Source organism: Glycine max, chromosome 9 (assembly GCF_000004515.6).
Source record: "Glycine max cultivar Williams 82 chromosome 9, Glycine_max_v4.0, whole genome shotgun sequence".
In the NCBI taxonomy this organism is placed as follows: Eukaryota; Viridiplantae; Streptophyta; class Magnoliopsida; order Fabales; family Fabaceae; genus Glycine; species Glycine max.
Window position 1 is genome coordinate 12,057,764 of NC_038245.2, and position 11,291 is coordinate 12,069,054.

The 11,291-nt window shown below is 35.0% G+C and overlaps 1 protein-coding gene across 4 annotated transcripts; it reads right to left on the reverse strand.

Annotated features, from left to right (window-relative positions):
* Positions 1 to 268: 268 nt before the first annotated feature.
* LOC100789806 (putative ALA-interacting subunit 2) lies at positions 269 to 10,864 on the reverse strand. Of its 4 annotated transcripts, none has more exons than XM_041004897.1 (10): positions 10,581 to 10,864; positions 9,217 to 9,376; positions 7,142 to 7,203; positions 6,968 to 7,042; positions 6,744 to 6,860; positions 5,596 to 5,666; positions 3,227 to 3,524; positions 741 to 1,030; positions 586 to 644; positions 269 to 498 (listed from the first exon to the last, which is right to left on the reverse strand). In XM_041004897.1, the coding sequence occupies exons 2-9, from the start codon at positions 9,293 to 9,295 to the stop codon at positions 590 to 592; spliced, it is 1,047 nt and encodes a 348-aa protein (XP_040860831.1). In that variant the 5' UTR covers positions 9,296 to 9,376; positions 10,581 to 10,864; the 3' UTR covers positions 269 to 498; positions 586 to 589. The 4 variants fall into 4 exon arrangements, with proteins under 4 accessions (XP_040860831.1, XP_040860830.1, XP_003533852.1 ...); XM_041004896.1 differs by having other exon boundaries at positions 9,217 to 9,381; positions 10,581 to 10,847; XM_003533804.5 differs by having other exon boundaries at positions 269 to 644.
* Between the last annotated feature and the right edge of the window lie 427 nt (positions 10,865 to 11,291).

The following is an 11,291-nucleotide window of genomic DNA, read 5'->3' on the forward strand; positions in this document are numbered from 1 at the left end:
TAATGTACTCATAGTATAATTAAATTGACTCAGAATTTCTCCCGAATGCTATGTTTCAACAAACAATTAATCGGCTATAAAAGTGATGGAATCAAATGAGGAAAAACATCTAAAGAAAACAGACTTAGAATAGTATAATGTTCTGAGAAGCTAAACAATCTTATTTTAAGATCCTATCTAGTATATAATACTGCCGCAAATGGTAAAACTACCAGACAACTGGTGTATGAATATTGGTATGTAACAGCAAGTGAGCAGCCCATGCAACTATGGTTTAATAAGTGTTTCAATTCCATTCTGTAAAAATATCCAGCAAAATACAATACAACATACACACTTTCTATTTCAATATAGTACCTTTTTTTTTGTGCGTGTACAATGGCAAAGCTGAGGTTTGATTTTATGACCTCAAGCAAACCACCCAAACTCAACTATCCCACTCCTAATGGCTCATTTCCATGATAGTTAAAGCCAAAGGAATTGTTTACCCTGCTTCATCTTTTACAATTAAATACATCAGTTTTAATAACAAGAATGTGTATCCTGTGTGTCGCTTAAGAAAAGTATTACCATTGTACCACGTACCTATTCAGCTAGCAATGTTTTTCCTATTCCAAGATAAGTAGGCCGTGTCCCCATAAGGTCTGTCCCAAAAAGGAAGCATAAAATGTAAACGAAACCAATTCAAAAAATGTATTGGAGAATCAATCTCAAAAGGGTAGATTAGGACACCGTATTACCTAGGATTTTTCACATGAAGCAACAGGAAGATGATGGAGATTAATATACAGAAGGCACCAACAAATAAATTGGCAACTCCAAGGAAGTCATTTTTTCCACCCAGCCAGCTTGATGTTGATAGAACAAGCTTCTTCTTTCCTCCAAAACTGTAAGTGTTATAGTTATTCTCTAGGTGGACTACTATGACATCATCTGCATCCAAATCCTCTTCAATTCTACCATATAACTTTCGGAAGGTAGGGAGAGCAGCAGTCCGCATCCAAACTATGAGATCTTCTTGATCACCAAGCTGAAATATGTTAATCAGAATGCATTAGGGTCAGAACACAAGAAGATATAATAGCAAAATCAGTACATAAAGAAAATTTTAATGAGGAAATGAATAGCTTTTACAAGGGATGTTAATTCCCTACCCACCAAACACCTAATTTCAACTTCAGTTTGACCAACTATATGGTACTGAATAATATTTCACTTGTACGTACACTACATCCTATATTAGTGCAAGTGAGAAACTGATTTCAAGGCAAAAAGGCAGCGGAAGGATAAAGAAAAACACACATATGGTGGAACCTACTTAAACGCTACCAAATGTTCTACATAAGAAACAATTCCCTAATTCATCAAGATCAATAAAAGTGATTAGATTGATTATTTTGTCATAAATTTTAATTTATTCCAAGATTACCCATCATCCATGGTTTAAGAGGTGGCTATTTTCCAAATTCAACCAATAAGTATACCTTGTTTTGTTGGTAGCTCAATAAATGCACCCACTTTCATCGGAAAATGAGTGTATATCATTAATAGACCTCCCAATTAATTAGGGGTACAAAAGAAATTTAGCAATAAAGTAGTCCTATGTTTCTTATAATTAGAACCAAGAAAATGTTGTCTTGTTTCTTATATATATGACCGGAGGTAGTATTAATTATATATTTTTATTCACACATTAACCAATAATCCAAGAGTGAGGATTGAGGTTAAGGTTGTTGTCATTTGCACTACTGGTCACTGATTCTAATTGCAGAAACAACCTCTCCACTTATGGTGGTAAGGCAGTTTTTACATCTATCCATCCCTGAACCACACAATGATGAGTTCTTAGTGCATTCAACCACCCTTTAATATTACCACTTATGATGGTAAACAAGTTTCATAGTTTAAGCTTCTTGGATTCATCTTACAAGTAACATGGAGTTTGATTGTGATATATTTAAACCAGAGGATGAAATGGATAAATTTTTGGTGGGTAAAAATCATTATCATTAAGTGCCTATTGAACTGGAAGTAAAATTGTACTATAACCAGTGATACTCTGGAAGAAGTACCCACAAGAGTGAAAAGCAAGTACCACAGAGTGAAAAGCAAGAAAACTCAAGATTAGGAACAAATATGTCCAAAAGAATGTTGGAGAAGAACCTACTACGATGAAAAATCACCTAGAGAGATTTGATTACGTGAAAAGAAGGCCAATAAAAGCTTCATTAAGAAAAATGGATCAAATGGATGAAAATCCAACAAAATGAGTAGAAAAAATAAGAAAATATTTGGAGAAACTATAAAAAAAGATCTTACTCAAAAGAGTTTTATTGAAATTTTGATCTTTGATAAATCCTATGACATTGACTAACCCGAGTAACCAACTCATGTGTGAGACAAGATTTGGAGCATATTGATAATCCACTTGTACATACACATACATCCTTTGGTGGTGAACCTGATTTTAAGCCCCAAAAGTGAAAATTAGCAGCACAATGCATGACAATAGTAACCCTTTTATATTTAAACTATTGGTAATAAGCATCTTTTAGGTTTAATTGCACTTATGGTCTGCCTTGGTCCCGTTATTGGCAATGGGGTACGAAGTTTTTTTTTTTTAGTCCCTCTATTATTTTAGTTATGCCATTTTGATCTATCTATTATATTTAATAGAAATGCTGACATGGCAATCAACTGCACTGCCATGTCAGCAATCTTGTTAAATATTGGATGTCAAATAGATGAATAAAAGGCAAAGGCATTGCAGTGTAGGTTACTAAAAGATCTTAGACTATAAGTTTGGATCTAACTCAACCCCAAAAGCTAGCTCATGGGATGCGAGTTACCCCTCACTTATATATTATATCTTGCCTTATTCTCTAGCCAATGAAGGACTTAGTTTTTCCCAATACACCCCCTTACACCCAGTACTTTTGGGCTTAGTGTGTGGATAATATGGTGGGTGGCCTATTAATGGATCTGGGATAGACTCTGATACCATCTTAAAATGTGGATTTAAATCTAACTCAACCCCAAAAGCTAGCTCATGAGGTGAGGGTTGTCCCCCACTTATATATTCTATCTTTGCCTTATTCTCTAGCCAATGAAGGACTTGGTTTTTCCCAATAAAAGATATTTCAAATCCAAATAAGGAAATTGATCACAGGAAGAAAGGATGACAATATGAAAGACTAGATATGCAATTCAAAAGCTTCAAACTTACAGGAATACTTGGATCCAGCTTTCCACCCCCAATTAAAGTCCCATTCTGAAAATTAAATGGGTAAACATGGTTTCCAAATTTGTGATCACGATCACTCTTCCACGCAATATTCTTCCTATTGACCTTCAATTCTGATGGCCCACGACTGAATGTATATGTATCATTGAACAGACTCCACGCCATCAACCCACAAGGTACAATTGGAAGATTGTGTGAGGACTCTAAAGGTTTACAAGAACTGGTGTCATTGTATCCAAGTCCATGTAAGAGTTGCAGGTCACTTCTACTTTTGACATACCTGAACAAATTTTAAAGATTTGAATAAACAATGGAGAAATAAAATCACATAGTTGAAAGTAAATCTGGAAATATTCATGATTTTGGTGAAAAGCAATGAAGCACCAATAAAGAAAAACATTTTACTCTATCGACTCTAAATTAAGACACCTGTATTGGACCTCAAAGTCATCTGGCTAAGTACATTACATTAAATTCAAAGACAAACCAACAATGTACACAGCAATAATTTTAAAAATTTAGCAATGGGTGGGAAGACCTATTCAAATAATTAATGAATAACTAAGAAAACAGTGTACAAAACACCTTAAATTTTATGCCTTTAGCAAAGTAGGCATCTTCAACTTTTACTTCAGCCCAATCAATCCTTAAACTCCAGTTAATTTTACAAAGGTCCTTTCATTAAGTGAGAGTTAACTAACATCGAATAAGTGTTGACCATTGATTGTAACTAAATTTAAATCATTGATTCTTACTATATTTAAACCATTGATTCATATGTCTTCTTGTAAACAAGAACATCAAAATCCAACTTTTGTTTAGAAACATAAACAAAAGCCATATTATAAAGAAATACCATCCAGTTACTGGTACTATGTTCAATCAGATGCTGAACTTCAAAAGGCCCCACAACTGTATGGCTGATCTTGCTGTACAAGACATACAAGTTACTCAACCATTTCGGAACCATTTCATGTCAATCAATTTTGAAAGAAAAAAAAATTAAGGCAAGGCAGACACTTTATTAATACATTGGTAGTTTTTCACATTGACTTTTGGGGTGGATGAATAGAGGGTATTTTTTATGCTCTGGATGGATAAGTTTTAAAGGATTGTTTTAATTGTTAACAAAAAAGTAGTAAGTTGCCACTTACCTGCATAGTCGAATGGATTTAAGTATTTAAAAAATTTCTAGGATTTCCTAAATTAGTCAATCTATTATGCTGGGGGCTACGATTTTCCTGATGCCATACAAGAAAATTGAGCAGCCAAATAGAACCACTGGATTGTTGACTTTCAAAGTGAAAAAATTGGTCTCTAAATCAACAAGCTCGGTTGGTAATGTTGCTTGGACCATGATGTTTTTGTTTTCAGAACATAAAACATGTTATCTTCTGCCTGTTTTTTTATTATTTTTTTTCATTTAAGAAGTTGGAAAAAATAAAAGAAAAGATAATATGAATCTTTTGGGGGGAAAAATGAATCAATGCTTTAGATTAGTACATTTACAGCAAAGGTCCTACTGCAATATTAGTGGGAGTTCAAGGACTAATTGAGACAAAGTAAAAGTTGAAGGTGGCTATTCGCAGAAGGCATAATTATGAATTTTTTCCAATAATTAGTAGGGATAGAAAATAAAACTTGAGGGAACAAATCAAGAATTGCTTTGGAGAAATGTCAACAAGTTCAAATACAACCTAAGAAAAGTGTGTTAAAGAGAAAATAGATTTGATGAAAGCAAGAAAACCAACTTGGTTCATAACAGGGCATACATTCAGGTTTGCTCAATTGAATATACTCAGTTCCTCGATAAATTATTTCCAAAAATGAGAGGACCATTACATGATATAAAAATGGCTAGTGTATTGACCAACACACAAACAAATATATAAACGGCTGATAAAAAAAAAACAAATAAATAAATGGAGATAAATGTGAAAGAGAAAGTATAAATAGATAAAAGTTGAAGTAAAGCGAATTTTGTGTCCTTGACAAATACTGCTCCGGAACTAAATATAAGAAAAATTAACTAACTTTTACGCTAATTAAGAAAGTTAGTTAATATCATTTAATTCCACTAATTACATTTAAGAAATAAACTTTTTCCTAAAGTACCATTCAGTGGAACTTGATATCAAGGGAAAAAAGATTCATTGGAAATAGAATCTCACTTAACTGAAGGGTATTTTTTAGAGAGTATTATTAAATAGGGTGAAAGTAGTTAAAATTTGCTTATATTTGAGTCAAAAAAGGTTTTTTTTTTGTTGCTTATAATTGAGTCTGGAGGGAGTAATACTTATTCTAAGGACTTCATCATTGAATTTGAAAAGAAGAAAATAAAGAATACTTACCGTCGGTGGTTCTGGTAATAGTTATCAAGCTGATAATATATGTAAATTGGTGCTTTCATTGGCTTAAGTACCTAAACAAAATTGTAAACGTAATCAAGATACAGTAGAAAGATCAACTTTATCAGTAATTCCTTTGGCCAGATATTAGCATTTTAATTCCCAGCCCAAAATTATTTATTGTGACTTATAACTAAATGAGGGAGGAAAAAGCATCCAAAGAATGTTATGAAAGTGAAGTAACAGCAGAACAACATGTAAGAAAATATCATATAATGCCAAAACCCATCACCATCTACTACCAGACATGATTTTCATGGTCGTTAGGGAACTAACACAGAGAACAAGCAATCAACAAATAACAATATATATGACTGAGAATTGGAGTATGTATTAGACTGTAAAAAAGTATAAATGCAAACAGATTCCTTCTACCCAAGAGCTAAGCTCCTTCAGAGGCACTAGCACTCTGCCATTACTACCATCAGATTTCCACCCCCCCCCCCCCCCCCCTCTCACCTCACTAGGCCCCACTTATAACAGAATTTCCCTTCACACCCAATCCACCCCTTCCTCTCACTCTTCCACCTAATCACATATTCCCTGCCCACTTCTTATGTCTTTTCGTATATACCCTCCAAATTGTTGGTTTGGGCCTTGGGCTTAAGTCCACTAGAGAGGTTGTAACATTGGTCAACATCAGCAGCACATATAATATTCTCTTGTGGATTGAAATAGAAAAGGTGAATGGAAATAGATGAGAAATGCAGAATAAATAAGGAAACAGATAGAGAGACGAATGGAAATAGGTGAGAAATATCATGGAAAAATACTAGTGGGCCCACCCCATTTCCACTCTAGTTCCATTCAATGAAACAACCAACATTATTTCCACTCTCCCGACCCTATTTCCATGTTTCCGAACAGGGCATACAAGATCATGCTATGCCACTTTGGAAGGTATAAGGGTATGTTACTGAAGGGGTTTGTGAATCCTGAGGCAAATTCCAAAGATGTTTGAGGGGAAGCCAACCAATCATTCAGAAGGAAGATTAAGGAATTAAGTGCCACTGATCTATTAAATTGAAAATTACTGAACACTGAAGCAACAATCAGTAAATGATGTAATTAATCTTAAATTGAACTATCACCTTTAACAATCGTGAACAGTTTTTGGCAATTGAGTCATCTTTAATATACGCGACCTTGTTACTTCTAAAGTCTTCAGGTACACAATCAATGTCATACCTATCCACAATTTCAACAACCTACAAATCCATAGGTCAAATAAATATTGTAGAAAGCACGGAGATTTAGAAGGGAGAATGGAAAAAGATCCAGTGTATAATATCAACAAAGTAGAAATTATTTATACACTATTTGAGGCACGAAGTGTAACAAGTCCAACAGGAATGAAAATGAAACCCATCAATAGAAATGTAGCAATGACCTGCATAGAAAATGATTGAGATTTAATGCATTCATTTCATATAATAAGGTGTCAACTGTCATGAAATATTCAAGTATGTCAAACAGTAAAAGAACTAACTGCTGCAGGTGTAAGCACAGGTTTACATGCTGGAAGGTTCTGCTGTGTAAACCGATAGAACGCTGCAAAACCACCACAATGGCACTCAATACAAGTATCATTAAGAAAAGAAAAGGGAAAACAAAAGAAATAAAAGAGAATACAAAGGGACCTGTCTAAAGAAAAAACATGTAATTAAATTTCAATGTAATGGAGAATTCTGACTTACTTCCTAGTCAAGGCTTAAACATCACAAGTTTTTTTTTCTCTAATAGAAAGTCACATTTCAATAAGAGAAAATGTATTGAAACAAGTAATTTTTTTTTTGTGACAATAAAAAAGATAAGTTAGGTTGTAGCATGTGAAGAAAAACAATAAATGTGATTTTTTTTAAGTACTCAAATAAATTGCTAATAGACAATGTTGAGAATTAGTAGGATTATTCTGTAATAAATGTAGATTATAGGTACATAATATCTGATTAAGAGGAAATCAAATATCCTCCATTTCTAGGTATCGAAGTTGCTCAATCCAAGGATGGTCTAGTTATCTCCCAAAGGAAGTATGTCTTCACATCCTGGAAGAGGCTGGCCTACTGAATGCTAAACCAGTGGACACTCCTATGGATCCTAGTGTCAAATTGCTACCCGATCAAGGGGAGCCCATATCGGATCAAGGGAGATATAGGAGGTTGGTTGGAAAGTTGAACTACCTCACAGTCACTGGTCCAGACATTGCATTTGCAGTAAGTGTGGTAAGCCAATTCATGAACTCTCCCTGCCAGGATCATTGGGATGCAATTATGCGGATCCTGAAATACATCAAGTGTGCTCCAGGAAAAGGCCTCACTTATGAAGATAAGGGACATACACAAGTGGTAGGTTACGTAGATGCTGACTGGGCTGGCTCACCCAGTGATAGGCGATCCACATCTGGGTAATGTGTGCTGATTGGAGGAAACTTGGTATCTTGGAAAAGTCAGAAGCAAAAAGTTGTATCAAGATCAAGTGCTGAAGCAGAATACAGGGCCATGGTATTAGTCAAGTTTGAAGAGACTACACAGATGACTCTTATATGTGACAATCAAGCAGCACTATATTTTCCCTCCAATCCAGTATTTCATGAGAGAACCAAACATATTGAAGTTGATTGTCATTTCATACAACAGAAGATTGAGTCAGGGAACATTATTACAAGTTTTATCGACTCTTGTGAGTTGTGACCAATTGGCTGATATCTTCACGAAGTCTCTTAGGGGACCAAGAATTAGCTTTACTTGTAGCAAGCTGGGCACATATGACTTATATGCTCCAGCTTGAGGGGGAATGTTGAGAATTAGTAGGATTATTCTGTAATAAATGTAGATTATAGTCACATGATATCTGATTAAGAGGAAACCAAATATCCTCCATTTATTTGTAATTATTGCAATGAGTCTGTATAACCTCTCACCCGTGTTGTATTCAGACACAGTTTACAGTCACAATATGCCTCTGTCCATTCATTTCAATAGACTACTTTTTAGAAGTAAATAAATAAATCATTCTGTCACATCTACAACTATATGTTTGAAACAGTGTCAGTCAAATCTGATGGAAATAATGATACTTAATGTACTTAGAAAATAGAAGATTCATGCAATCACATGATAAAATGTATTTAGTGTTCATGGGAATTTGTGTATGGGAAGTTGCATTAGACTAGGAAATAGTCTCCACTAGAGATTGTTTGGATATAAAGCTAGAAGAGCTATTGAGAGTTTCTCAACTGGAAAAAGCTCTATATTTCCAGTAGAAAATCTCCCAAAAGCTCTTCTAGCTAGTATTCAAACAAACAAACCCTAAGTCTACTAAGAATCATATATGTGCGAGTGAGTATGTTAATGTCTTGCATAATCTGTGTACTCAATAAGAATAAGAAAGCATTTCCATTCTCTAAATGTTCTCTAGATTAAAGAAAAAGTTATTCATTAATTATATATTGCCACATATAAATATAAAATCATCAATCGGAAAATCCATCAATGCAGTACCAAAACATGTAGTGTCCTAAACTAACAGAAATAGTTGAAAACCTGGCAAGAAAGTAACACTCACCACCATGTCGTGTTGAACGTCCTGGAATTGCCTGTGCTCCTGTGCTAACTGTTGACGAACACCCTCCGTCAAGATCCATTACTGCAGCTTCCCAAGTTCCAGGTGTGTCACCTTACAAATTAACTACCCAATTTTCACCAGCAGTTGCATTTGCCCAATACTGCACTACGGGTCAATAGTTACTCATCAATTCTTATTCTCATTTTAGTAATATCTTACACCAGAGCTTGTCTTCAATAATTGAAAAGCAGCAAAATACTATAAATTAATCTGTAATACTATCTGCATTACAATTTGTGATCTTGTACGGAACTAAGCATTAGGCAATAAAATGACAAGAGAATAAACTCAGCATAGCAGATATGAGAATGTTGCATTGGATGAGTCTATATATCAGACAAGATAGGATAATGAATGAATTTAAAGAGAAAGTTGGCGTAGCACCAGTTACAGAAAAATCATAAAAAGATAATGATAGAATCTCACCTTGGGTGGTTTGGGAAATAGAAGCTAAACATTAGTAGAGTGGACGAAATCATCAAATAGAGGAAATCCCTATCACTAGAGGTAGAGGGAGATCAAGAAAACCCATAGGCAAAACCATTTCAAAAATGGAGGCTAACGGTTTGTCTACGGACATGATTCATAAGAGTGCATTATGACATTGTTTGATCTATGTAACCAATCTCTCCTAGTGGAAAAAAGGTTTGCTTGTTGTTTTTAGTTTCAATTTGCCTAATTTAAAAGGCATGTGGTCAGGGTAGAGGACAACAGAGTATCTCCATCAACCAAAAACATAAGGGTAGTGTTTCCAGTCCCTAACCCAATAAAACTAAAAAATAGCACGATTACAAACCCAAATCTGCATCATTCTATTCTCTTCATTCTCTTCTCCTAAACACTCACAAAAAAACAAAAAGTAAATTGCAATACATATCATTTGCAAGACCAACATCAAAAGGCCAAAGAGAAGCTACATAACTGTTCAAAACTAAGTTCGCGCCTTCGGGGAAGAAAAGGCAAAGGAAAAAATAACAGACAAACTCAAATTTCTGATACTGTACAAAAAACCTAATCCAAATTCCAAAGTAATACCCACTCGCAACCACACGTCACCGTTGTATCGTTGTTATTATGCATCAAACTGAGACTCTTGTATTCTTACAATACAGCTAACAAATTCCTAAGAGATAGCATTCTAATTTCTAGTTGAACTAAATTATAATTGCAATTATAATCGACAGTAAAAACTAATCAAAACAGGAAAAGAAAAAAAAATCAAAAAGGCATAGGATATCGCACAATTTCAGGTGTTAACAGCGCGGCAAAATTGAAATCTTAACGGCGAAGAAAATAGGCAATACCTGGAATAGTGTGTAGATCTCGGAGTGGAGCGAAACAGAAGCAAAGGAAGAAATAGGTGGTGGAAAGAGGAAGAGAGGAATGAATATTCTTGACTTGTAGAGGGAAGTGATGTGCCCGCCCAAGAGAAGAAAGAAGGAAACCAACCCCTGCTTGCCGATGAGGAATCTTTTCTTCCACGGTTTCGTTTTGTTGTTCTTTAACAACTTCTATCTATCGTTTAGTTTAGTTTCATTTCCCTGCTTGGGAAACTTTTGGTTACCGTTTGATGAATGGTCTTTTAATCCGAGGGTGACTAGAAGAGTTTGTTTGCGGACAGGTTAAGCGTTAATGATGAAGATTAAGGAAAAATATATATTTTTTAAGGTTTAATTACCCACTTACTCCCTATAGTTTTCAAACTTATTCATTTTAGTCTATGTAGTTAATAAGTGATTTTTTTTAGTCTTGTAGTTTACCATTTAATTCCGGATAGGTCCCTACTGTTAAAATTGTTTAACGTCAAATTATTACTGTCGGTCGTCCTTCTCCAGAACTCTCTCTCTTCTGAGAAGTCTCCGCCTTCCACCGAATACTACACTTCCACACCACCCTCACCATCGGGGCCCTCTGCAAAATCGGCGTCGCGTTGACCTCTCCAACACATGCAAAGGCGAAAATGGAGAGGAAGGTTTTAACAGCACGGTGTACGTCAGGGTTTTTCGTTTGAGACA

What these genes read in the sequence shown, in the direction of transcription:
- LOC100789806 (XM_041004897.1), bottom strand. Translation starts at nt 9,295, where the DNA reads ATGGATCTTGACGGAGGGTGTTCGTCAACAGTTAGCACAGGAGCACAG. An exon ending in ACTGTTCACGATTGTTAAAG is followed by an intron (nt 5,667 to 6,743) that starts GTGATAGTTCAA and finishes AATTTTGTTTAG; the next exon opens with GTACTTAAGCCAATGAAAGC. An exon ending in CTTCATGTGAAAAATCCTAG is followed by an intron (nt 645 to 740) that starts GTAATACGGTGT and finishes TTTTTGGGACAG; the next exon opens with ACCTTATGGGGACACGGCCT.